Source organism: Seriola dumerili, unplaced genomic scaffold (genome assembly GCF_002260705.1).
Source record: "Seriola dumerili isolate Sdu_G_001 unplaced genomic scaffold, Sdu_1.0 BDQW01002293.1, whole genome shotgun sequence".
Classification (NCBI taxonomy): domain Eukaryota; kingdom Metazoa; phylum Chordata; class Actinopteri; order Carangiformes; family Carangidae; genus Seriola; species Seriola dumerili.
Genome location: NW_019176548.1, coordinates 131,267 through 159,085, shown reverse-complemented (window position 1 = coordinate 159,085; position 27,819 = coordinate 131,267). Strand labels below are relative to the sequence as shown.

The 27,819-nt window shown below is 39.0% G+C and overlaps 2 protein-coding genes and 2 non-coding genes across 6 annotated transcripts in view; 3 read left to right on the top strand and 1 right to left on the bottom strand.

Annotated features, from left to right (window-relative positions):
- Positions 1–3,987, top strand: part of LOC111239333 (CD166 antigen homolog A-like) — a 37,301-nt gene extending 33,314 nt beyond the window's left edge. Inside the window, exons 12-15 of the mRNA XM_022769196.1 lie at positions 1,435–1,567; positions 2,875–2,986; positions 3,705–3,840; positions 3,938–3,987. Of these exons, the coding sequence (XP_022624917.1) occupies positions 1,435–1,567; positions 2,875–2,986; positions 3,705–3,807 (348 nt within the window). The 3' untranslated portion in view covers positions 3,808–3,840; positions 3,938–3,987. The remainder of the gene's footprint in view (positions 1–1,434; positions 1,568–2,874; positions 2,987–3,704; positions 3,841–3,937) is intronic.
- A 10,820-nt stretch (positions 3,988–14,807) lies between these two features.
- On the top strand, positions 14,808–26,626 carry dyrk1a (dual specificity tyrosine phosphorylation regulated kinase 1A). Of its 3 annotated transcripts, XM_022769165.1 has the most exons (12): positions 14,808–15,631; positions 17,472–17,541; positions 19,205–19,401; positions 19,686–19,778; positions 19,935–20,123; positions 20,362–20,509; positions 20,598–20,884; positions 21,045–21,191; positions 21,551–21,691; positions 21,824–22,127; positions 22,412–22,536; positions 22,984–26,626. In XM_022769165.1, exons 2-12 carry the CDS (start codon positions 17,532–17,534, stop codon positions 23,569–23,571), a joined length of 2,229 nt encoding a protein of 742 aa, XP_022624886.1. In that variant the 5' UTR covers positions 14,808–15,631; positions 17,472–17,531; the 3' UTR covers positions 23,572–26,626. The 3 variants fall into 3 exon arrangements, with proteins under 3 accessions (XP_022624886.1, XP_022624889.1, XP_022624888.1); XM_022769168.1 differs by lacking the exon at positions 17,472–17,541 and having other exon boundaries at positions 15,541–15,631; XM_022769167.1 differs by lacking the exons at positions 14,808–15,631; positions 17,472–17,541 and adding an exon at positions 16,431–16,497.
- A 253-nt stretch (positions 26,627–26,879) lies between these two features.
- trnap-cgg lies at positions 26,880–26,951 on the top strand. Its single transcript has one exon. It is a non-coding gene; the product is annotated as a tRNA-Pro (tRNA).
- Positions 26,952–27,240: 289 nt separating this feature from the next.
- On the bottom strand, positions 27,241–27,312 carry trnap-agg. Its single transcript has one exon. It is a non-coding gene; the product is annotated as a tRNA-Pro (tRNA).
- Between the last annotated feature and the right edge of the window lie 507 nt (positions 27,313–27,819).

Genomic DNA, 27,819 nt, shown 5'->3' with positions numbered 1-27,819 from the left:
CCCCCATGAGCAAGCACTTGGAAAAAGTGGCAAAGAAAAATTCCTTTTTAAGGGGCAGAAACAGAACAGAACAGAACCCGGCTCATGGTGGGCGGCTGTCTGCCTCAACCGGTTGGGTTGGGGGGCGGGGGTTCAAATTCAAATGTAAAGTATCAACAGGTTTGTCTTGTTCAACAACTGCTGTGACATCTCATCTTTGGACAGCATCTAAAGTAGCTCAGACATATTGAAAATTATTTCTATCAGCAGCTGGTGAATGGTTTTGATACACTTTGATCCACTTTGTGGATATAGTATATTTTGAGCTATTTAGGTGTCATCAAACAATTTCTTAAAATACACTTGTTCCCGCACTGAATGCGCAGACACTATAAACAGTTCCAGAAGCAGCGAAGACAAACCACTAACATGATCATGTGGTCGTTTTAATGTAATGGTATTGTTTCCCTCAGAACAAACCTATGAATAACATGAGCACCGATGTGAAGTGATGTGACTAAACACAGACTGTCTGTTTAAGGCCTCCTCCCTTTGGATTCTGTGGGCGAGCAAAAATAATTCAAGGTTTGCCAGTGTCTTGGTCCTGAGATAGTTCATGCTTTGCTTTTGTCGCTCTCTCTGTACTGCAGAGTGACTGAATACGCTCTGTCATGAGCATGGCGGTTTGCGCTGTTAGTATTTTTTCCCCAGCTGTCACAATTTTGAACTTATCTCGTCCAAACATTTCTAGGTGGTTGTGCTCAGTGTTTTGGAAGAGTAAATTTCTTCATTTTCTCTGAGGTTCAAGCACAGTATTTTGCACCAGACTGTCATGAAGACAAAAATTGTCTAGTTCTTAAATGGACCTTTTTTTCATCCTTTGTTTCTGTCGTATACCTGTGTGCACACTGATAGCAGAACCACTCACTGACACAGTGTGAATTACATATGAACCCGAGGGCTTGTGTGGGATGGTTAGAATTCTTTTCAGTCTATTCAGTCACTGTCTCTACGCAAAAATGACCTCAAAAACCTGAACCTGTGTGTAATAATTAATCAATTCCAAAGGTGCACAGGACTCTTTCACCAGGGGACAATGCATTTTGGAGATAACACACATTTCTACATTTCAGTCAAAGTTTATTTTTTCTCCTTTCAGCATATCCTTTAAAGCCTATTCAGTGAGAGAATAATTTAAGACTTGAATACAGGCTCAGTAATGGGTATTTACAAAATTGCCACATCCTTTTGTATATGTAGAGGATGTGAAAAGGGTGTTGCCACTTTGTCTTTGTGTCTGGGGTTTTCCTCTGAGACTGAAGTGTCTATATCCCAGAGGCACACATGCTGTGTCTTTGTCAAGAAAAGCCTGAGTCATTTGGCGGACCAACATCGCCTCCTAGTGGTACATACAGTCCTAACATGTGTGGGGGTTTTTTTTCTGTTTTTGATCAGCCTGATGAGAGTCCCTTCGTCAATGGAAAGATCACACACAAGATCACAGTTGTGCCTTCTGCAAATCTAACTGTCTCTTGTACAGTGACCAATGAGTTTGGCATGGACACCAGAGCTATAAACGTGTCATCCTGTAAGTACAAAGTGGTAATATGGTTCTCTCATCTCTGTCCACTAAAGCCAAACTACGTAATCTGTCTTTGTAAATGTTTTTCCTACTCTGCTCACAACTCTTTCTGTCTGCATGCTGACTTGACATAATGTTGAAATGCTTTAATAAAACTACAATAATTCAGCAGGTATGTACTTGAGGGTAAACCCATCTAATTTAGGATATTTTATCTGTGGACTTTTCACACACCATTCAGGGCTTTCATGACATTTGTGACATTCACTGACATAAACTTTGTATAATCAACCAATTAGTTGACTTTATTTCAGACTTTTAGTCCAAATTATGGAAAGAAAAGTGATATGATGTCAGAAGAAAAACATAATTAGATACATCTAAAAGCAAAGATTAATGCTGCTTCTGCGGTATGAAGAGATTTTGCTTTGTGTACAGTAATATCTGTGGTGGTTTGCCTTTTGATGATCACTGAATGAACATCTGACTTTTTTTATCATCCTCTATGTCACTGTCAAAACGTAACTGATGCATGCACTTAGCACTTTTTGTACACACCGTTGTCCCAAAGCATGCAGTGTTAATACCATCCTCTGCTTTCTTGCTTACTCATTCCTGTGTGTTTGGGACACTCACACACCTCGCTCGGTGTGTGTATGTTGGGATGCTGGGTTTAATCTGTTCCCTCTTTGGACTATTTGCATGCAAAAGTAGAATAGAAGTAGAATAGCAATTTTCCTGGACATCAATCTTGATTTTGTATTTTTTTTTCTTTTGGTTGGACGTTAATTTTATTTTATATCTGATTTCAGTATTTGTGGAGGTGAGAATGGATAAACAAGGTAAGTTGTAGCAGTCTTCTTGCTTGTAAGAAACAGTGGGAGGGGTGGGGTGAGTAAAGACTATGGGGGGATCAAATGTTGCTCACTGAAAGAAGGATCTTTATCAAATATTTACCTTCAACGTCACCTTGGAGTGTGCTACGGGAAATACAATATTTGGACAGTGTTTCTGTAGATAAAATACAGTTATGAAGGAGTAAGAGGAATGGAGCTACCAGCATCCTGACAAATTGTCAACATTGTCCATAATCCCACTGGCTGATGATGAAATGAGTCATAAACTAAGAATTTGTTCCATTAACATTTAACTCAGTGAGTCATAACCATGTACCATGCGGATGTGTCCATTCATCAACGCACTTATTGCACATAATGACTTTTTTCTTCCCTGTATTCACACGCAATCTGGCTGGAGTTTCATACTGAGACGTGTGTCCCAGGTCTGATGTTTCGGTTTTACCTTTGTTACAGACCAGTCTGAGGATAGTGACCAAACCAAGTTGGTGGTTGGAGTTGTGGTCGGTCTCCTCATCGCCACTATGATTATAGGCCTGGCATACTGGGTCTACATGAAGAAGTCCAAGTAAGAAGTCAACAGTGAACCTTTTTAAAAATGTTAATTCTATTATATGATAATGATACTAATCTTCATAAAATTCTTGAATTCACTACTTCACTTTTGCAATGGTCCTGACATGTGGCCCAGTGAGCTAATATCACCTGTTTTGTTTACATTTATCTGGGCCTCCTGTCATTATATTCACAGCCTCTATTTTCTTTATGCAATATGACAATTTTCCACTATTTAAAAAAAACAGTTATATTTTCACTATTCAATAACAGTTATACTGACTCAGTTTATACTATATGTAATTGTTTTTTCAAATACTTTTTTAGATGTACTGAAGAAATCAAGCTTTATTATTTGATTAGTTTAGGTACAGCATGGTTAAAGTATTAAGCGATAAATGTTATTTTGTACACTGTGTGTGCAGCTAAAAACACATGTACACATGAGGAGTATAAATGTATAGTTAAGCACAATTAAGCGCAGAACATGAAGCAGTCTTATATTTTCCAAATTTAGGGAATTAGCTCTTGATCATGAACACATACTGTAACTTGCTAACATTAAGTAAGTGCTTAATGGCAGTACAGGGATATATGCCTCTCCCATTTAATGTAAGTGGACAATGTATTTTAATTATTATTCTACACAGTGTAGTGTAGACAACACACCATCATAAAATATACAGTTGACTGTAAAGGGAAGAATTATCAACATGATTTATTCTAAACAGGCAAGGCAGCTGGAAGACCGGTGAAAAGGAGAACGGGTCTTCTGAGGAGGAGAAAAAACTGGAGGAGAAAGTGGAGGAGAACAGCCAAAAAGCTGAGGTGTAAAGAAACAGCAAACATCCTTTGGGAATGTGAAAGGTAGGCAACAAAATATTTCCATCATGTGCTAAAATAAACATTTACAAAGTCATTCTCTTTCAAATGACATTGTTTAAATTTCTTCTTTTCTTTCCAGTGAGAACATGGAACTTTTGCACATTTCTCTCCACCTCTGTCTTTGGGGAAAAAAAAAAAAAAAAAAAAAGCGTGTACATTGGGATGAAGATGGTTTGGATTTGGTTTCAGGGAGAATTTTACTAAACAGCATATCCAAACACCCCCCGAGCCCCTCGACCTCTCACCCCGCCATTCCTAAAAAAAAAAAAAAAGAAAAAAAAAAAAAAGAAATGAATGGATACTGTATGTGATATACATAACTCTTCTGCACTACTGATACATGTGTAAACTTGTCTACTATTAGGGTTCATGTTAGTTAGAATGCATTTTGGGAAACTGAGAAAATTCAAGTCTTTTTGGTTTTGTTAGTTGACGCAAGTAAAATTACTACTAGACCAGTTTGCCTTCGCTGTTAAGGATGTGTAGGCCTGCATTAGTCTATCTTTGACTCTTTGTCCCTCAGAGACATAGCAGGGGGCCGAGGGACATCATCACCATCACTTCTTAGTTTCACAGTCATCACAGTCAAACAACCTCTGCCTTCAATATGGGTGTGCAAAATCTGTTCATACCTGCATTTGTTTCAGTTTGTTCGTTCAGCCATGAATAAAATATTGAAATCGAGATGAAATTCCTAAAAGGGCTAAGGGTATATTGTAATACTCGGTATTAGTTATAGATGGAAATATGATTACATGTTGCATTGCAGGAAATAGGTGATGTGAGTTCTTTGGTGTTACATGCTTTTCTTGTTCTTTGATCGTGTGTACCTCCTGGAGAGAAGAATTACATTTTTTTGCTCTCTCTCTTTTGTTTAAAAAAAATGTACTGTACATTCAACATAACCACTGTATTTCAAAAGCACGTAGATTATTGAGAGAATGTATGTGCATAATTCAACTCATTTTACTGGCTTTAGTTTGGCTGCACAGATTGTTTTACGTAAACCTGTTTGTTTTCATGCTTTTCCCCAAGAGAATGTGTTTGAGCCTGTAGTAATGAAAGGATACTTTAGTTTACCTGTCAGGGGTTGTAATTGAATTCTCAATTTGTGCTCCATCAGAGTTGAGGTATGCTTGTTTATCATCTAGCCATGGCAGAATTTTGTAATCGAGGACACAGAGTGGACAGGACGTTTGTCTGAAAGTAGTCGTTATGATATGTTTGCCTTCTATTGCAAATCTACCTGTAATTGCTTCAGTTTGTGATGTGCACTAGGGTTCTTTTTTTTTCATGTCAAATTTGTGTAGAATACGACGGAATACACGCAGCTGTACATGTCACAATTTTGGTCTTTTATGAGCATTTCCTGAATCTGAAAATGACCAGGATGTAATTGTGAAATATGTGGTTTTAATTTTCTTTTTGCTATTTATATTGAACAAGAATAAATGTCCTGGTAGGCAAATTCAATAATTGACACAGAATTCACATCTTGGATTTAAACCATAGATAAATTGCTTGCAGACTTTACAAAAAAAGTTCTGAGTCATCAGTGGGTTGTTCAGCGTCTGGTTGAATAGATTCAGCATGTTGTAATCTCAGACCTCCAAGCTGCTGTCTACCTTATGTAAAACCATCAAATTGGAAGAATGACCAAAGAAAGTGAACGTTGCCATGCAAGTATTGTAAATATCTGATGTTTGTTTTTGTACTTTTGTTTAAAATAAAGTGTACATTTGGAAAAGTTACGTCCACTGAATATTAATTATGTTGTTACAGTTTTCACGCCTTTCATCTCAGCATCTTTTTAAATAAAGAGCAACATGGTTCCAATTTTTTTTTTTTTTTTTTCACTTGTAGGCATGCAGAGAACATCTGGAATAATGGTGCAGAATGACTATAATGATTTGTTGTACAGTAATTTTTGCAAAACTATGAATACTTTAGAAAAAAAGACTGAATGCAGCGTTTTGACACTGTGCTATAGCTACTTCTGCTAAAGTAAAGGACAATGGCAAAACAATATCTTTAGAGTCTATTTTGACTCTAATTTGTATTGGTGTCTCTACAGGGGTTTTAACATTATGTCACAGTGCACAACATGATGAAAACACCATTAAATTTACTGACTGGAGTGGAAAAGGTCTGTGAGCACATACATGTACGGAAAAGACAAGAGTGTTGAATTTCACTGGTTCTGCATTTTGAGCCATAAAGGCCTACAAGGACATGGCCCATGCCATTAAGTTAAAGATATCCTGAATATTTAAAAACAACAAACTATTTTCTACATCAACTGGAAGCATAAATTTACTTTTGCACACAATCTAATCACAGGCAATGCAAGGTCATTTACAGGTCACTAGTGTGCTCAGTCCCTTGACCCTGTGGCTAATCATATGCACTGGCACAGTGCATGTGATAAGTCATTATCTTTAACCAGCTTCCAATTAGCCAGTTGTTACATGTGTCACTGTGGCCAATCAAGTGTACAAAAAGAAATGTAGGCGTCGGCATATAAAATGTGGACCAACCAAAATGAGCTTCTGCTGCCATCCTGTGGCCAAAGAGTATACTGTGACAAACAGTGATGGAATTAGGGAAAAATCTATTAGATGTTTTTACTTTTTATTCTGAGCACATAGACTCCACTGAAGGTGGAACACATAAGCTACACAATGGAAGTTATATTAAAACTTGGAGGATATGAGGATACATCACAACTAAACTTTAGGACTCATGTGGGGCTTGTCACCAAATCTGCTTTTTTATCATCTCAAAACTACAGCTAAAGTGTGGCTATTCCTCTCTCTCAATGACACAAAGAGTCTAATGAACACTTTTATATCCAGCAGATTAGATTATCTCAATGATCTCTGGTGTACTCAAAAAACATGATAAGAATTGATTCATCAATCTGCTACTGACTGGGACTGGAAGGAGTGAACATTTAACACAGTCCTTACATGCACAAGTGTTTTAGTTGTTCCAAAGCGCAGGACAAAAACCTTTGGTGAGGCTGCTTTTATGTTTTATGCTATGTGTTGATATCTTGAAACGTAAACTTAAAACCTGCATATTGAACCCACCTTGGGTTAGAATGTTTAAAGGCTGTTATTTACTTTATTTAATCATTGATTTTATTGTCTTGATGTTTTAAAATGTTTTACTCTCTTTTATCTATTTTATATCTATTTTATTGTTTTATGAATCTATTTTTATCTACTCTATTGAGTTTATTATTAAATTTTCAACATTTTTATTTCTTATGCGCATAAGTCTCAGAATATTTTACTGTTTGTTTCTGTCATTATCAGCTTGTGATCCATCTGTAAAGCACTGAATTGCACTAACTTGTAGGAAAGGTGCTATGTAAATAAAGTTTAATTGCCTGAATGATATAATGAAGTGGAGCCAGGTGACTTGTTAACACAATGGAAATTGTATTTATTGTGTATGTGTATGTATTGTGTTTATCAGTAGCATCTCCCTTTATGATGGGAAAAAAAGGTTCTGAGGCATGCAAATGACTGGAAAAGTCACTGCAACAAATTCACATTTATGTTGAGGATGATGGATGTTCATAGAGTACAGCCAAATGTATGAAGTGTTTGATTGATTTGGATTACCTGAACAACTTGTGAGCAACAATGGCTGTGAACAACACTCTGTGGATGCACCGATCATATAGTTAGCCAACATACACATTGATACTGATCCAGTCTCAGTATTGGATTGCGCATCACTAATAAAATGGCAGCCATGCACCATCTTAACAATGAGCCAAAATAGCTAATTTTACTTTAGGAAACCTCTTAGAGACCTAAAGTAATAAATACAGCAACATACATTATCTGATTACAAATAAATCAGGATGGACAGCTCGGCATTAATATCACATCTTTAGGAGTAAAACCAGCAGTTTGGCAGGTTAATTTCTGAATACAGTCTTTATATTTTATTAAAGTGTATAAAACAGTTATGTCCATTCCTTTCTCTATCAGTGTTGAAATTCAGCAGACAGTCTTATGTGACTGTGGCAGGGACAGAAAGTCTTCATGTTGTCCACAGCACTTTGGATACAGAATTAGGCATCAAAGTATAGTAGATAGTTTGCAACTGATAGAGGTAGCATTAACATGCAATAGGCAAATACATTTTCAATGATTTTTCCAAAACACAGTTGCAGTGATGTTTTGTAAATGTCCAGCCACTCAATTGCTTGAATGATAAATGATAAATTGATGATAATTGATGATAAATGTCATCAGTTGACAGTTTCACTCTCCAGATCACAGAAGTCATGCTTGTATATTACCTGAACCTTGTGTGACTGGAGGCTTTGGGAAAATAATGAAAGGTAAGTATAGTTCTGTATAAGTCATGTACATGAAGTGTAGATTACCTGCACGTCCCTGCTATAAATGCCATGTGGTAGCCCACATCTGGCCTCTCAGAATCTTCTAGCCCTGAAAAGTTTCCGAGTGACCAGCATGAGTCATTCAGGAATTAACAGAACTATAGTTGCCTTTGCAGCTTCCATTCTTTTCATTCCTTCCTGACTGAACAAAGTGGATGACTCTTTCCTGTAGTGTCACAAGGAACCAATAGCCACCGACTGGTCAACCTGTAGAAGCCAATGGCAGAATGGTTGACGCTAGCGTGGATCCAGAGGCCACATTAAGGTGGTAGAACCTCAAAAATGTGCAAAGCGCTGTCCAGAACGCTGCTGCACAGATTTCCTGTTGTGACATCCCTCTCATTACCGCCCAGGACGTGGCCACACCCCTTGTCAAGGGACAGAAAACATCTGAGGGGACAGGTTTACTTGCTACCTCATTAGCCTATTTGATTGTCTCAACAATCCAATGGGAAAGCCTCTGTTTAGACAGTGCCTGTCCCTTGGTCTTTCCACTGTAGCACACAAACAGTTGCTCCGAGCACCTAAAGCTCTGTTTTACTTCAATGTATAGTCGCAATGCCCGGACTGGACACATCAAACTTCCTCTCTCCTCCAGCTTTGATCTAAAAGGTGTGGTATGCTTCCAATTCTATGGCTTTATTAATATGGCTGGGGGAGACAAAGAGATATTGACCACAGTGACACCCCCCAACCGTCTGCCTTCCATTGCAGGCACGTAGGAATGATAGAAAGGGCATGGAGTTCACTCACACACTTGGCTGTTGTTCTGCCAACAGAAAACCAGTTTTCATTGATGTCTCCTGTCATGGCTCAGGCTGTGAATTAGTTTGTCTCTCCCTTCCCTTGTGTTTTCCTGTGTCTTCCCTGTTCTCCCTTGTGTCTCCTCCTCCCCTGTTTGTCTGTGTGTGTGTGTGTGTGTGTGTGTGTGTGTGTGTGTGTGTGTGTGGGTGGGTGGGTGTGTGTGTGTGTTGTTTAGCTCTTCTGGCTCCTGGCATTCCTACACACCTGATGGCAATCTACTCATCTCCAATGGCTCCAGTATGCCAGCTCACCCTTCACTCCTCACTAGATTGTTCAGCCTGCTTCAGTGGTAGCAACTCTCTACGCCTCCTAGTATTTACATGAGTTATCGCTGTTTTCCCTCGTGCTCCTTGCTCCTCACCTGTTAGAGTACAACCTCAGACCTCTATCTTCAGCCAAACTGTGCCACCCTGTAATGCTTGGCAAATGGCCTGCCAACAATATGGCTATGGTTCAGTGATATAGCTGCCACATGAACCATTAAGGTTGAAGCTTCAAAAAGACCCTGCAAATACTGCAATATGTCTTGCAGACATACACCCTGTCCCTGCACCATGAGGAAAATGCAGCCCAACAGTGTTTATACATTGTCCTTGTAGAAAGAGCCTGTGCACTCCGCAAGTTCTCACAAACTGAGGGTTCAAGCCCATTCAGGAGTGGCTGATCCCTCTTAATGGTCATACCTTGAGCTAAAGGGGGCTCAGAAACAGATGCCAAACTTTCCCATCCAACTGGGACAGGAGGTCCATCCTCACTGGGAGATGCTAAGATTCTTTGTCCAATAGACTGATGAGTGTGGATAACCAAATGCTCAATTGCCAGTTGGGGGCACCCTCAGGACTTTGTTATCTGACAGCTTCACCCTGTGGAAAGTGGGCATTATCAGAGGAATCGGATGGAATGCTTAAATGAGACCTCTCAACCAGATGTTGGCAAGAACGTCTATCATAAGTGATTTGTCCGCTGTGTTGGGTGCAATGAGCTCTTCTCTCAATTTAGACAAATTCCTGATTCGTCGATATGAGGAAGGAACTTGTATGTATCTTGTTCTGCCTCCTGGAATGAGAGGGCACAAATAAGCCAATTGTTGAGGTAAGGGAGAATCTTTTCTCCCTTCAGGCACAGTGATGTTAGGGCTGCCTTCATGCATTCTGTAAAAGTGCGAGGAGCAAGGGATAAACCCAATGGAAGGTGGGCAAACTGATAGGCTTGACTTTGAAAGTCAAAGTGGCGAGACTTCCTGTGATCTGCGTGAATAGGAATGTCTTCAGGTCTATGGAAATGAACCACTCTCCTGGAGTGATAGTCTGAAGGAAGTCATTTGTACAGGGCATCCAATATGGAAGGACCTTCAAATACATGTTCAACCTCCTTAGGCCTAGTACAGGCCTGAGAGAATTGTCTCTCTTTGGTATGAGGAAATACATTGAGTAAAACCCATCATTCTGTGTACGTGGGTGTACTAATGTGATGGTCTTTTTGCCTGGGAGTGTGGCAGTCTCCTGCGACAAACACAGGGCATTTACGAGTCGGTGACCGAAGTAACCTTGACCCCTGTGGGTGGTGGGGGCCAGTGGTGGAAGTGCAACCTGAACCCCTGGGATATGTTCTGGGCCATTTTCAAAACCCATGCATCTTCGGAATTGGTTGCCCAGTAATCCAGCTGTGAAAATCTGCTCACCGATAACTCAGAGCCCTCAACTTGCGCCCTTGTATCCACTGGGGCTGATGATGTTGAGGTTGCTCCCTTCTGGGCTGAAGCCAACTAGCGGCGGGTCCCGTGCCCTGATGACCCCAGGCATCCAAAGCCTGGCTTGACTGCTTCCTGCACTCGAATGTTCTTCCTGCCTCCGGCCCAAACAACTGGCATGGCACAACAGGAAGCTCATGCAGAGTATTCCTACAATTGTCAGATATAGGCGCCTGAGCTAGCCACACCTGACGTCGTGTCACAGTGATGGTGGACATTAAGCGGCCAAGTTCCCTGGACATCAACCCAAAGGCATGAAGTGCCGTGTTGTTTGTGTCTGTCAACTCTCTCCCTTCATACACGTCATTCTGGATGACTACAGGAGTCCACTGCCATCCTGTCCAATCTAAGCATGGGCTGCACATAGCGTTGAGAATTCTCCAAACTGTCCTTAGCTTCCATACTTGCAAGCCCCCCCCCAATCCAAGTAAGAACTGCGGCTGGCCACAGATGTGATTGTATCTTCCAGCAAACTTACCTGTATAATTTAATGCAACTAGACAAACAATAAACTAGTCCGTCAGGCAAAACCCACCTGCTACTATCCTGCCCGAAATGCACTGGCTGCCAGGCAATCCAAGCGAGAACTGGGCTGGCCATAGATGGGATTGCTGTAAAAATAAACAGTGTTGTTTGGAACACAACAAAATATGTGTGAAGAATACTTGTGATAAATAGCTATAAATTTGACTTTATAACAAAATCAATGTACTTTTCACTCACTAAAATGAGCATGTACTTATTTCTAATACTGCACTGGCATATTGTTTTTGGTCAAGTCAGTCTTGGATCAATAGTCATGTGCCCATATATGATATATGTTTGTCTTGCTGTAATCATTCATCCTGGTCAAAGTAAGTGATGGGAGACAAAATCCACAGTCCTTTCTATGTGCAAAAATTCCAAATTTATCTGAGGGTTATGTGAGGTTTCAGCTATCTGAGTCAAACAGGTCCAGTGGATATTGTAAGTTACAGTGGAAACACAGAATTTAACATCTGGGAATTTCATACTAAAAAGACTGCTAATATATCAACTTAATTTGTCTATGTATGACCTTGTGGCCTCATATTAACCTGAGATAAACATAGAAATTATTTTTTTTAACAGAACAAGTATTGTGGATTTTGTCCTCCATCACTTACATTGGTAACACGTTAGGAAGGCATCTCTTAATGGTCAGTATGGACAGTATATGAATGCATCAATTAGTTTTAATAATAATTATTATTATTATTATCATTATAATTGTAATAATAATATAATAATAATAAACATACATACATTCACATTGTCACATTCCCATCTTGGTCTCCTTCCAACTGATTTCAAATAATGGATACAAATAGTTGATCACTTTCTTCTAGTTGTATCACATCATGTAGGTTATTGTGGTTTCATTTGTTCAGGTTTTGGGATATCTGTGTTGGATTTCTGCTTCCACCCCAAATGGAGGTGAATGGAATTTTGTTTGTGGTGCTGACAGTGATAAAAATATATATCTAAAAAAGTTTAACAGCCACATCTTTTTTAGAGTGGGTGTCCACATTACTTTGGATAATTTTATCCTGTTCATAAATACAACTTTGCTCTCCAGGGCCTGAAATTTCTAGCTCTTAAAACTTGTTGTCTGTTTTCTCTGTTCACTAGTCAGACAGGTACTGACTGTCTTATCCACTCATGAGACTTGTCTGACTTGTGCGACGACATGTGCTTTCCAAATATTTCTTTCCTCTGAATTCTATGACTTGACAAGTGCATTTAAATGCCAATCAAGAGTTTGCTGATTGTGGTGTAGCAAAAACTTACTCTATTAGCAATAACTTAAAACATTAATTCAAACTTTCCTATGTGGAATAGCATCATTTTCATTTGATGTGGCTTAATATCATTTCTACCAGGTCACTATATTACCCACTATTCATCTTTGCATAAATAAAAAAAAGTTTAAATTTTCTAAAATCTTATTTAATGTTTAAAATGTAGTGTAACTATCAGTAAACTCACAGACATGTAAATAAAGTCATTGTATTATTGCAGTTTATGAGTTATACAGCCCCAATGTGTAATACTCAATTCCCCCTTCCTGATATTCAGACCAAATACCTCAGTATAACCTCTCTTTAACTAATTGTATCATGTCATAACTTTTCCAGAAGTGTATCCCAGAGTGTGAACATGTACTTAAATAAATGTATGTAAACATAGAGAGAAAGTGGAACACCCTCTGTAAAAACAAACTGTCAAATGCCCTTGTTTGACACGCTGTAATCTTAAATTCATAAAATATGCCAATGAATATTATACCTTAAGAGCTCAAAACTGCTTTTTACACCCACAAGAAATAATGAATACATAATTAATAAAATACAACTATAGGAAAATTCTGGTCAACAGGCTTATGTATTTATTTTGGGAATTTTAGCTACCCATGGAAAGTATACATTCAATAATTTAAAACATTCTCGTAGTGGGTATTTTTTTTTTACAATGTATGTTCAAATGTGACTACTTTTGGGACAACAAAATAATAAATAAATAAAGGCTTTAGCTTTTTGCCTCCAGAATTTTATTCCTGACAGTGCAGAGAAGGGTCTGACGCATCATTGGGAAATTATTTGAGGGTGACCGGTGATGTGTTAGGGTGTTATGACTGCATTCTAAAATCCTGGCTGACTCTTGCTGTAAAACAAGATTGATTAAATTATCCTTCAAATCACCAACAACAATGGCGGAATGTAGCTAAGTGCATTTATTGCAAAGTATTGTAACTCAGTACAACTTTTATTTACTTAACTGAGTATTTGCATTGTTAACTACTTTATGATTCTACTCCATAGAATTTCAGAAAGAAATGTTACACTTTTTACTACATTTATTCAGCAGCACAAGATACTTTTATATGATAGTTTATAAGATGGTTACTATATAAAATATTATAAATATGATGCTTTCTTATAGTCTACACTACCCAATATATATTAAACAGTTAAATTAGCTCCACCTAAACCAACTACAACACTGAAGTACTGCTCATATGTTAACATATTGATTATAATGGACTAATGATATAATAGGATAACACTATGTGGCTATTCATTGGTATGAATACTTTTATCTTTTATACTTAATCCTATATTTTCTTGCTAATACTTCAGCAAAAAGTTCAGTTTCCAAGAAATTGAATTGTGTGTTATTTCTACTTTTACCTAAATAAATTGTCTTTTATTTATTTTACATAAAATATACAAAAATATAATTATTACGCTTTTACCTATTCAGATATAGGCCTATAACTCCAGTGTAAAGAGATTGTACAGGAAAGGAAGGAAACCTCTCCTATATGCAAATATGTGTATTTCACAATTATTCCTAGTTAATTACCAATTACCAATTACCAATGCTTGTGCTGTTTGTTAAAAGTAAACAAAGATGATGAAATCTTCTAAATGAAAATTTTGTAGGGTGTAGTAAGATATGAATAGATAACTGAAGTAGTGAGTGCTGAAATGAAATTCTGTGTCAAGTTTGTTCATACTTTTAGAGTTAAAATTTGTGGAGTTGATTATTCATGACACTGAGAAGAAGTGAGAGGAATCTACACATTTTTTTGTACTATAAACAGTTTGTTAAAATGTGTTTGATGTGCGCTTGCCCATGCAATATTATAGTTATTTAAATAATACAATAATACACTGAATACTTATTTCACTAATGACCAACACAGACGGAAAGGAGACATTCAGACCACCTCACTAGTTTCAAATTGTAAAAATAAACAGTCTGGTGATATACATCTATGCTGGCTGGTAGCAACAGGCCAAACAGGGTTAAAAAGACAGACAGGGACACCGCTGGAGCTGTGCGTTGTCCTGTAACTCTGGCCAGTTAGATTTTATTCGTCATTGGTACATCCGGGCACTTTATTTTTTGATTGACAGTTGCCATGGCAACAAGCTAGAGCATCGCCATTTTGTCAGGAGGGTTTTTTTCCCAGCTCAGTCTTTTCAAATGTTCTCCCTTCCCGCCGGAATAATGCTGTCAGTGGATATATATTTGACGTTTTTGGATATCGAAATGCGTCTAGTGGATCGGATTAAGAAGATCAAGAGGCCGACGTTTTAACATAGTTGAAATAATTAGGCGGCGCCGCACTAACTCAGTTGTCCGTGTCTCTGGTCCACCGGGCCGGTTCACTGCGCAGGTTTGGACCGCGCGCCATTTTGTGAAAATTGACACAAAATTCCTAACCAAAATTATCAGAGGACACGGTTTCTGTTTCATGTTTAAAATACTCTGGATTTATCCATACTGTCGTATCTGTCGAAGTGACCGACGCTGAATTTGCAAAGACAACGTAAAATTAGAATTTGGCATAACGTTTATTTAGCGGCAGCTAGAATTGTTAGCTTGAGGCTAACCTAAGAAGCTAAAGCTAGCCAGGGCAGGTAGCTAATGTTAGCTGCGTTCATTTTGTCAACTAGCTAGCCAGTTCGCTAAGGTTAGCTAGTAAGTTATGCGTGCTAGTTAACGTTAGCATGGTGCTAGTCATCAGCTGATAGTAACGTTAGTCAAAGTTGCTTCGATCGCCGATGTTGTTCATCAGAGCTTGGGATATGAAAAGCGTATTGAATCTGGCTGGCGAATTATTTTAGAGTTTGCCGGTCAGAGGACGGGGGATTGGATTTAACGTTAACATTACTCGCTAACCGTGCAGGGAGGGGAGAAGCTCAAGCTGGATAAGTTTCCTCATCATACAGGTTATTGGACTTTAAATGAAGATCGTGCCATCAGAGGTGAGCAACTGTAAACTGTTATGTTTGAAATTAGCTTTTGTTAGCTTAACATTTCTCGTTGACGCTCTCGCAGATGTATATTATATCCAACGTGAATGGTTAACAATGATGGACGCGACAGTTAAGTTGAGAATGGTAGCTTATGGTATGGCGGCTAGCTAACATTTTGTGGCGGTGCCGACTCCGTTGAAGCCAGCGTTAACATTTGCTTTCAGTCAGTAGGTCAACGGACTAATTTTGATGTTAGACGGGAACAGCTTTCCAGCTGGCCGTGAACGAGAGGGTGCAACGGATTGTGTGGGCTTTGACGGAGAGTCATGCTGGCACGGCGTTAACGTTACAGCTAACGTTAACTCTGCAATATAAGACACTGTCATTGTACGATAGAATCAAGTGTTGCCGTGTTAGCTAACAGCCCCATTTGAGTCACTGTCAGTGCAATGTCTAATTGTATTTATGTCAGCGATGTAGTTCGGATTTTAGAGTTATACAGTACGGAAGCTCACCTAGCTAACCTGGCTAACGCCTGGTAGCTAATTCGGCTAACCTGGCTAATGGTTAACGTTGACTTGTTGACGAACCAGCTGAATGGGCCCCACAACCCGCTGGCTGAACACAGCGTCACTAGCTAACGTTAACGTTGGATTGGTGAGAGATATGCTTGCTTGTCCCGCAGTTTTCAGGGTAACGTTAACGACGTTAGCAAGTTAACGTTAGACTGCTAACGGTAACGCAAGCCTGAATACGATTGTCATTTATACGAGGAATTGGAGGCTTACGCGAACGATATGTAGCAAGAGAGGACGCAAATTAACACTGAATATGCTTTCTAAATTCCAACCATGACGAGATCTACCCCACCATCTGTAAGTACAGAGATACTTGGGCTCCGTCATTATATACGAACGTTAGGCTTTTAATTGTTTTGGATGGGCTACATTTGATTCAGCTTTGGGAAGGATCTAATCAGTTGGGCGTGAGAAGATGACACACAGGCTTGTTACAGAGGTCTTTAGCCATCACCTATGATATGATACGGCTACTAATGGCAAGCTAGCTGTCGTTATATTTACACCTAAATAGGCCCGTTGATGCCGTGATGAGTAGAGCCAGGAAAGGAACTGTTCATATGTCAGTACTGAAAATGAAGAATAATCAAACGTTTAGGGCAGAGTAAAGAGCTACAAGTGCGCTTGCAAAATGGCTTTGTGGTCAAATACAGCTTGAATTTTCTCAGTAGGGTTAGTGATTTTTAAAATGTCACATTCGCCCTATAGTCATGTTAGTCTGATGTCAGGTATTGTATTAGTAATATGGGCTCAAACCAAACTTTTTTTAGTTTTGTCAATTTGCATAATCTTGTACAATAATTCAATTTAGGCCAGTTGGGTTATCTATTTTAAAAAGTATATTTCAGGTCCTTAAAAACACTATAATTTAAATCATATATTGATTATGGACATGCTGAGAGGAGATCCAGTGTCATTAAGTCCACAACAATATTAATCCTGATTTGTTTTGTGAAGTGTTATGTAGTCTGTGCCTCTCTTAGTGAACTATTAAAATTATAACAGTTAAAGAAGAGCTTCAGATCTTTTGTTTTTTGATCATTTCATTGTCTGGGTATTAACTACTTTTTAACCATTGATCCACAAGCAACTTACCTTTTTTGAATTTCAGCTTTATTTTTAAATTCCCCAAGAGTTCATACATTCACCCCCCAAGTACACTTTTTAAAGTTTTGGGGTGTTCTCTGTTCTCTTTAGTTTAGCTTAACCACTATTAAGTTAAATCCCACCAAAGATGCACAATGATAATGATCTGTTTTTATTCTTTGTAGTGGGTTGTGGTTTGCTGCTGGACTCTCCTCCCAGGATGATATGAAATTTAACAGGAGACGATGCATCCAGGTTAGCTGCTATATATTAAGCTTTAACCCTTGGTGGGAAGCGGTGCACCTAATATCTTCTTCGCATTCAGTTATTTTGCTGTTGAATCTGGCATCCAAACTCAAACATTTTCAGCATCTCAAGTGGGGAAAAAGTCAAACAATATTTTCTTATAATTAATATTGGTCAGTACAGTATTTGTTATTCCCATTAATTCAGCATGAACTTTTTATTTGATGACAGAGCTAAAAGTGATTCAAATTGATTTGACATCATTGTTTTCAGGTCTAAGCTGAACAAGCAGTAAATTAGGCACACTAGTCATCATGACAAATCAGTCTTATCATTTTAGTGCTTTAAATTTAATATATGTTCTATTTCTATTGTGATTCAAATAAATTCTTAATTTTAGGCTTATCTTATTCAGCAAAATTAAATTGACTTTATAGTTGGGTCTTTCCTTGCAACATGAGGTTTTATTAAAAAATAGATTTATATAATAAATATATTTAAGAAGGCAAAAGTATATATATAATATCTGTATAAGTATGTAATATTTATCTGTATATGTATGTAATAGAATGAAACATTTAGTTTCTTAAAATACAGCCTTTGCTTGTGCTCTATCATCTTACAGTTTCTCTTATTTCTGTCAGTGGATGTGTATTTTTTCCTTTTGCAAAGCTGGGTCAGCTTTCTAACGCTCTCAGATGGAGTGCAGGTTTTGGGCTGTGCAGCTATTTTGCTGTCAGGCTCTTGTGTTGAAAGCAGCGTCTAAGTGTGCCAAAGTTCAATTTTATTTCTTGTTTATTTCTTGTTTTCTCATTGGAAAATGGGAGCAGCTCTGCCCTGGCAACAAAAGTAGGCTATTTGCATACTGCGTTGTGATTGGTCTGTGCATTGATGGGCTTGCCAAATCACGCTGTATCTCTGTGGTGATAGGCTATGCTAATTAGGTGCTGTTGCTGGGATTCTGAATAGTGGTTACTGTGTAGCACTGGTGAATTGTGTTGTCTGGTGAGAGATGCTGATAGCTGAACATGCTATTTAATAATTTTTTGATTCCTTCTGGCTTAAAATGAAGGATGATTCACTGTACAGTGTGGAGATGCTGTATTTTCACCCCTTTCCACTGTTAAACCTGCTGTTTTGCTCCTTTTTCTTCACAAAGGTTGATATGTTACTGCTATATTTTATTTTGTGGTTATCCTTTGATGCATTTTTATGACTTTACAGATTTAACAAAAGACACAATGTATTAACCTGGCATTTATATTAACAATGAATTAATCCCTGTTATTGTTCTCAACATCTTCTGTTAATTTTTGTCTGTTTTTAAAGAATGAGCTTGATCATTTCAACATACATGTAAATATTACAGATGGATAATTTGCATTTTGAATATATTTTTCTTTCCAAAAGATAAACTAAGGCTTTTTCATGTTTAGGAAATTCTCACTGGTTAGATTAAGGAGCAAGTAATGCCTATTTATATTACATCTGTACAATAAGCAGCATATTTCTGTATTTATTTTATTTTTGGGCAAAAAATCTCTTACGTGGAAGAGAACATAAATCTGTGTTAGGTCAGGATTGTTACCCCTTTTCTTTCCGAATGTGTTTTGTTGCATATAATGTTGAATTAAGTTAATATGCAACTCATAGTACTGCTAATTTCTTCCAGGAGGAGAGACTTCAGCATGCAAACCTTCGTCCGTCCGGCTTGCGCCCTCTTTTTCTTTACACACTGCTGGTCTTCAGATGGCTGCTCCAATGCCCCATACGCACCAGCAGTACAGTGACCGCCACCAGCCAAGCACTGACCAATCTGTTACGGTCTTACCGTACAGCGACCAGACACCACAGCTCACTGCCAATCAGGTACACTAAACCTACCCTAACCCAGCTCTTGGATTTCTTTTAGTCTTAATGTGCAGTGTAAGAATTGCAATACGTAACTTCCCTTTTTTTGTAGTTGTCACAAGGCAGAGTAGCTGCTTATCAAATGTTTCTTTCAGTCTAGCCATTTAACATGCAATAATGTGCAATATCTATTGTAGTAAATTCAATTCATGGCCTATAAGATTCAACAAAGACATGTGACTCAAAAATTACTGTGCATATTGTTTGTTTATGAAATGTGATTCTCCCTTTTGATACTTCAGAGGCACATGCCCCAGTGCTTTCGTGACCCAACTTCAGCTCCCCTGAGGAAGCTCTCCATTGACCTTATCAAAACATACAAACACATCAATGAGGTTAGCTTTGTTTTGCATTAAGTACATCTGTATATATCATCTGTTTTTTATATTGTAAAGATAAAACTTAAACTTAACACTTAAAACTTTGAAAATTTAAGACTAATATAAAGTATCTTCAAGTGTGATCATGTGTATTATTTTGTTAATTTACAGGTGTATTATGCAAAAAAGAAGCGACGGCACCAACAGGGTCAGGGTGAAGACTCCAGTCACAAAAAAGAGAGAAAGGTCTTTAATGATGGCTATGACGATGATAACTATGACTACATCGTCAAGAATGGGGAGAAGTGGATGGACCGCTATGAGATTGATTCCTTGATAGGAAAGGGATCATTTGGACAGGTGCTTAATTATAAATTACACACAAACATACACTTTGAGGACATGTAACAGAGGAAATTTTCTTGAAATTTGATAAACATTTTCCTCTGTATTAATAACCTTGAGATGTTTGATGCTTCTTACAGAAGATTTTTCATATGCAGTCAACAATTGAAGTGGTGATATTTAAAGTCAAACACTTTGAATTTAATTTGAATTTTTGGGACACATTAAAATTTGCTCTTGTTGGTATCTTTAGGTTGTGAAAGCATATGACCGTGCAGAGCAGGAATGGGTTGCCATTAAGATCATCAAGAACAAGAAAGCTTTCCTCAATCAAGCCCAGATTGAAGTGCGCCTCCTAGAGCTCATGAACAAACATGATACCGAGATGAAATACTACATTGGTAATCAACTCTTGAAATTTGATTTGACAAGCTATATTAAGAATTTAGAAGGCCTTTCTTAACATGGGTACAACTTATTTCTCCACAGTTCACCTAAAGCGTCACTTCATGTTTCGGAACCACCTCTGCCTCGTGTTTGAGATGCTTTCATATAACCTGTATGACCTGCTCCGAAATACCAACTTCCGTGGCGTCTCACTCAACCTCACACGGAAGTTTGCCCAGCAGCTATGCACAGCGCTGCTCTTCCTGGCCACGCCTGAGCTCAGCATCATCCACTGTGACCTGAAGCCTGAGAACATTCTCCTCTGCAACCCCAAGAGGAGTGCCATCAAAATAGTGGACTTTGGCAGCTCATGCCAACTGGGACAAAGGGTATCTAGCTGCAGTTTTCCTTATATATCCAATAAAATGAATGTATGCAAGAATGTCACTGAAAAGTGTGGTAGTTGTTGCTGCCTAACATTAGGTATAATTAGTAGGTAATTCACTTTTCAGGCAAATGGTGAGACTTGGTGTCCATGTATTTTTGTAGATATACCAATATATCCAGAGTCGCTTCTACCGTTCCCCGGAGGTGCTGCTGGGAATGCCCTATGACCTGGCCATCGACATGTGGTCCTTGGGTTGCATCTTGGTAGAGATGCACACTGGAGAACCTCTCTTCAGTGGAGCCAATGAGGTATAAGGAACTGAAACACTACTCCAATTTGTTCTGTATTGAGCTTTGAATTATATCCAAGAATGGGAAATAGGAACAGTTTTTACCTCATTTCAACCGTACATATAATGTCATGTAGATCCTTTAAAGATAGGGAAGTGGAGCTAAAACAAATCACATAACTTTCAGTTGTCAAGCATTGAAATTGTGATGGTAGCCATTTACCTGAGCCGAAATGTTGTGACAGTTAGGCCATCTTAAGGACAACATTTTAGGATGTTTAACTTTACATACTGGGTATAAAATGTATTTAGTGAAACTGTATTTTAGGTTATCTCTGCCAACAAGAGGAAGTAATTTGATTAATAAAATTTCCACAGGTGGACCAGATGAACAAAATAGTCGAAGTTCTTGGTATCCCGCCTAATCACATAATGGACCTAGCCCCAAAAGCCAGGAAGTTCTTTGAGAAGCTTTCGGATGGTACATGGAGTGTTAAGAAGACCAAAGATGGCAAAAGGGTAAGCTGTCTAAGTTGTTTTCTGAACATAGCCTCTTACCAAAATTTGTGCTGTCATGGTAGATTGTGTGATCAAATGCAGAAGTCTTGGGTAAGTAAATCTCTTAATCTTTGTGTACTCTGCCTTAAACAGTATAAGCCTCCAGCCTCGCGGAAGCTCCACTCCATCCTCGGTGTGGAGACAGGGGGTCCAGGTGGCCGGCGGGCGGGGGAGTCTGGCCATGCTGTTGCTGACTACTTGAAGTTCAAGGACCTGATCCTCCGGATGTTGGACTATGATCCTAAGAGCCGCATCCAGCCCTACTATGCCCTGCAGCACAGCTTCTTCAAGAAGACTGCGGATGAGGGGACCAATACAAGCAGCAGCGTGTCTACAAGCCCCGCATTAGAGCAGTCCCAGTCTTCAGGAACCACCTCCAGCACCTCCTCTAGTTCAGGTAACTCCCACCTTAAAATCATGGGTAGCTGTTCACTGTCCTGCATTTAAAGTAGTGAAACACAAATATCTGTCAGTTGTTGTGTTCTAAGATAACATGAGATAGCAAGTTATTCACAGAGAACAACAGTAAAACTATTAAAATCTATTTAATTATGAAATTTCCAGACAATTCCAACATGTGTTATATGATTTAATAAACATTAGTGAATCCTATTGTAACATTTGACATATGTTATATGATGTTGTTGAGGCTGCACTTGTGACACTTTGTTTAACCCTTAGGAGGATCATCTGGGACAAGCACCAGTGGCAGAGCAAGATCAGACCCTACCCATCACCACTTGCACAGTGGAGGACACTTCGGCACGGCCATGCCTGCCATCGATGGTGACAGCCTCTGCCCACAGGTCAGTAAGTTACCTGGAGGGTTCTGAAATGTGATCTGATAGTGAGTGGAGGTATTGTGATCATAGCACATTTTTTCTCATTCAGTATGTGCACTGTGGCTTCCCCTATTATATTATTTTAAACTGTTTGCTAAAAATCCTTTCAGAACAAATCTCAAAGATTGTCAATTTAATTAATAGTATTTTTTTCATCTTTATTGTTTTACTGTTGATAGTCTGATTCTAATATAAGACAGGATTAACAAAAAAAATCTAAAACTGAAAAGATTCTGGCAAGTAACACTGACAAAAAAAAAGTCATGCTTCCTAAATTGAGAATTATGTGAACTTGTAAACTTTGATTTCATTAATTGTACTCAAATGAAGTCTAAGCAGTACTACCTTAAAACTATGAAAAATGCTGCTGTATTCTACAACTGACTCTTGTCATTTGCTTGACATTGACAGGCAAGACAGCCTTACCCACCCCCGCTGGTGTGGGGAGGTGGAGTTGGACCAGAGTCCGTCACTGGAGAGACACACCCAGTCCAGGAGACCACCTTCCATGTTCCCCCTCAGCACCCTAAGGCCCTGCATCCCCACTCACACACTCATCACCACCACGGGCAGATGATGGCTACACGGCCACGCCCACGCCACTACACCTCCCCGACACACAGCTCCTCGACACAGGACTCCATGGAGGTGGTTCATGGCCATCTGTCCATGACCTCCCTGTCTTCCTCTGCCTCCTCTTCCTCTACATCGTCCTCTTCCACTGGGAACCATGGCAACCAGGCCTACCAGCTCCGCCATTTGCCCGCCGGAGCCCTTGACTTTGGTCAGAATGGTGGGCTGAGCATGGGGCTAGGTGCCTTCTCGAACCCACGGCAGGAGACTGGCATGGCAGCGCACCCTGCATTCTCCATGGGCACGAACACAGGGCCTGCCCACTACCTAGCGGAAGGCCACCTGGGCATGAGGCAGGGCATGGACCGGGAGGAGTCTCCAATGACTGGAGTGTGTGTGCAGCAGAGTTCTATGGCCAGCTCGTGACTGCACTGACATTTGGCTGTGTGTTCCCCCTGTGCGTCATTTTTAAGGTGGTGTTTTTTACTACAAGGTGTGTTGAGAACAAAAGCTGCTCACGTCAGAAGGGAGATATCACTGAACCGCTACTACAGAGAAAAACCTTTGTTAAAAAGTATATATGTAATTTTCATCAGTTTTTGTTTTGCAATCATTAGGCACAAAATAATACTGCGGAATAACCATAGTGAGATTGAGACATCCATCTTACCATTTCACCAGTTTCATGTAACCACCAAGTAATCACCATATGGTATTATGTGGCAAAATCTTCTAAGGAGCATTTCAGAGCGAAGTTTGAAGCTGTTTTTGCAGGTAGCTGTTGGTGATGAAATGCTTGGCGTCCTTTTTCGGTTCAAAACGTGGACTGCCTGACATTACTGTTCCACTGGTTCTTAATTATTTTGCCCTTTTTAAGTGAAATTTCACATAAAAGCTGCTTGTAAATCCTGTAGCTTGACAATGAGGGGAAGTGTTTGCGGTGATATTTCTTGTTGTTGGTCGGTATTGTGTAACTCTGTTAAAGGGGAGCACATAGCAGTGGAGTCCCTATAGCGTGTGCTGGCCGGGTGGAGAGGAGACCCTGCAGGTGGATACTTACACCAACCGGGTCAAAGGAGAGGGAAGCACCACCCCTCAGGCCTAGAGGCCCCGTTGTCCTGCAAGCTGCAACCGGGCCCGGCACAGACGAGAGCAGCGATGGGCACGGGAGACGAAAGGATCCAGCCCAGTGAAAGGAAGGCAGTCAGTGGCTGGTTCTAGATAACTTTTGGCCTTATGACTCATGGACTTGGAATGGGATGGAGCTGGACATTATCATTTGAATTAAGATGGCTTTTCTCTATTTTTCTCTCTAGACAGCCCTTAATTCTTTAAGGAAATTAAAACAACTTAGAAAAGGTAAATAAGAATGGTAATTTGAGGCCTTTCTCGACAAAGATTACTTCTTCAGCAGGGCCCCACATAACAGGGTCTTATTGTACACAACAACCTCCTAAACATTACTTCCTTGAAAATCTTATTCACTGGTTAAGGATTTTGCAGTGGAAAGAACTATCTATTCCAGAGTCTACCCTTTTATGTTTTGTTATTTTTCCCTTTTGCATGTAGTTCCTCATCAGAACCACCTGCACAAGTCTCTCCATCCAAAACATGGAAACTGAAGAAAAAAATGAGTTAAGTGACTGCCTTTTTTCTCCTCAAATTATGCTGTGAATTTTACAAGAATTTATTTTCCCTTTGGATATGTTTTTATACCAAAGCAGTTGTTTTATAGCATATAGGTGTCTGTAACCAATAATGTAGCAGTTCACCACTTTGACGCAAAGTTTATCAAGATCTTATTTTAACGTCAATACAAACAGCTGCAATATTTTACTTTAGCAAAACTGGAGACCGTTGTTGAGACCGTTGGCTATTGTGTATTCTGGCCAGATTTGTTTGCAACGTTTTACCAAAACTGTTTCCATATTAATTGGTAGATTATTTTGGGAGTCTTTTAAAACTTTGGTATGTTAGAGAATTTGGTAGTTACTCTGCAGGCTCCGGAGTAGCAAGATAGAAGCTGATGGTTTAAAAAAAAAAAAAAAAGGAGACTAATGCGTTCTATTTCTGTGTCGTCGTTTTTCTTTTGCCCCATCATACTATTTCAAAGGGTTTTGCTGCCTTTCATACATCATTTGGTCAACTTGGCTAGTTTCTGCCATGAAGCAAGACTTTATGTCATTGTCTTGGCAGGGTAAGGATAATTGTGGCAAATCGGTTTGTGTTGAATGGTATTGTTCTGATTTGGTAGGGCAGATCCCCATGATTGTTGTCCTATTCAAAGGGAAAGGGTGTCCATCAGCCCACAATCACATGCTTTGCCTAGGCAGACATGCATGTCCTCAAAACATTACAGTCAATAACCAGATTTTTTTTTTATATCAGGGAGTTTGAAGTGCTTTCTTTCTTCTGTTGCTCATTTTACCAGCTTTGAAATTAGACAGAAAAACCTGCCCACAGCCACCTTTTAAATTAAGGGCAGGCCACAGGTGATGCTGTTGTCATTTTAAAGGAGAAACCATCATAAGAAATCATGCTTGGTATTTCCACAAACACAAATGTAAAGCTACCTATATTAAGATTGGGGTTTTATCTGGATGTCAAGGTTAATTGCAAATTTGCAATCATTTTTCATACCCCGCAGAATTTGAGACATTTAGAAATTGCCAGTGGTTTTATTACTGGCACTCATACTGGTACTAAACATTCCAAAAATAAAGACTGAAAAAGAAAAAAAATTGACTGCAGTGACTCGTAAGTGTGCGCCTATTTCAGATCATGCTGATTGACCTCTTATTTAGAGCAGTTGTCATGAAATGCAGCCCCTTTTTAATAGTTGAAATAGAATTTATGTATATATTTATATTTTTTTAATAAAGGAAGTATAGAACTCACTACCTTGCTCCTGCTGGTATGTTGATTATGTTTGTCAATTTGGTGACCATTCAGTGGGCAGGAACTCCTGTTTTCTTAGTGGCAAAACCTTGCCTTTTGGCAAAGGTACTTGACTACATCAGGACAACACTATGAGGTAGGGTTTGAATCAAACAGGGAAAGCTAGATCTTCAAACCTTAATAATTTTCACAGGGTATATTGTAAGTGCATGTACATCACAAACCTTACTTTTTGGTTATATGAGAAGCACATGGTTGAAAAAAAGGTTCCATCTTTCATAAGCCTGTTCAGTTTGTGGGTTATACACAAACACGTATACTTGTTGACATATCTGAACACCCAACAGAAGTTGAAATCCTCTTATTTAATTTGGATTTATCCTTTTCATTTTTGGTTCCACATTTTTTCACTTTTTTTGTACATGCAACATGCACTATAGAATTGAACAGCATGGGGGAAAGGATAAGTCCATGTATCCACAGATTGTAAGATCTAGTCAAGACTTTGCTGTGTTTATGACAATGCCCTTTGTATTATATTAAGACAGTCTTATGTATGATATATAAAAAGAAGTTAATTGAATTGCTCTGTGTGTCTTTATTGTTCACTTACAACTCCATCTACATGAGTTACTTTGTAAGAATTATTGACTCTTCACCCCCAGTAACATAATCATACACAATCCACAAAAATACATGGCTGCACATTGCTTTTACTACAGCTAAAATGCGCAGATTACGTTCGTGTATACAACAGAAAAAATGTAAATAAAAATGCAAAACCATATGTTGTAGCAGGAATTTATAAAAAGAGAGAAGCAATTTAATACCGCCCCGGCTCGTTGGTCTAGGGGTATGATTCTCGCTTCGGGTGCGAGAGGTCCCGGGTTCAAATCCCGGACGAGCCCTGTAGATTTTTTTTGATTAACAATTAGAACCAAAATACAAGTACAGCACTGACGGTTACCAATAATTTGTGCACATGAATACTACATACCACCATGCAACCATAAAGTAATCGTGAAAATTGGCATTTTACTGAGGCTTTTGGATGCTGATTCTTATCCAGTATGTTGTATTTGATCCATTGTCCTCGTCCACTTCTCACGCCACAGATGAAGCCAGTGTCTCTGCCTTTGTAATATGATCCTTTGAACTAACTGTTACGTTGTACAGCCGAAAAATGATACAAAAGGTGGGCTCGTCCGGGATTTGAACCCGGGACCTCTCGCACCCTAAGCGAGAATCATACCCCTAGACCAACGAGCCATGTATCCACACAATATCCATCAGCCACTTTTTGTTCTGTTTGAAGACCGTTTCGTATTTATGATCTTGGAAAAGTACATTCTAGAAAAAGATTTTAATGAAATGAACACTTGAGTAGCTACTCCCCGAAAAGTACAAAATCTCACCGCCGAAGTCGGTTTCCGATTCGACAGCCAAAAATAGTTAAGGACAACTTAATTGACAAAATTAAGCACTCTATTCTCCGTTTTTTGCGCCATTTATTGTTATGAAACGGTATTTAACACAACTTAGTTCAAGCCTCAACTTTCAAACCCAACTTTACTATACTTACTATATACTATATCTACTATGTCTTTCAAAACCTTGCAAAACCGAGACCTGGTCTGGTGCGGTCTGGGTTGGGGGCGGGTATCAATGTATGTTTTAAATATTATGTAGGCTTCTCTGGATTAATCCAGAGCAGATTTCACAAATCTAGGCATAGTGGTTACCTGGTCTGATGTGGTCTGGTTGAGAAAACTTCGT

What these genes read in the sequence shown, in the direction of transcription:
- dyrk1a (XM_022769165.1), top strand. An exon ending in CATGCCAACTGGGACAAAGG is followed by an intron (nt 20,885 to 21,044) that starts GTATCTAGCTGC and finishes GTATTTTTGTAG; the next exon opens with ATATACCAATATATCCAGAG. An exon ending in AGACCAAAGATGGCAAAAGG is followed by an intron (nt 21,692 to 21,823) that starts GTAAGCTGTCTA and finishes TGCCTTAAACAG; the next exon opens with TATAAGCCTCCAGCCTCGCG.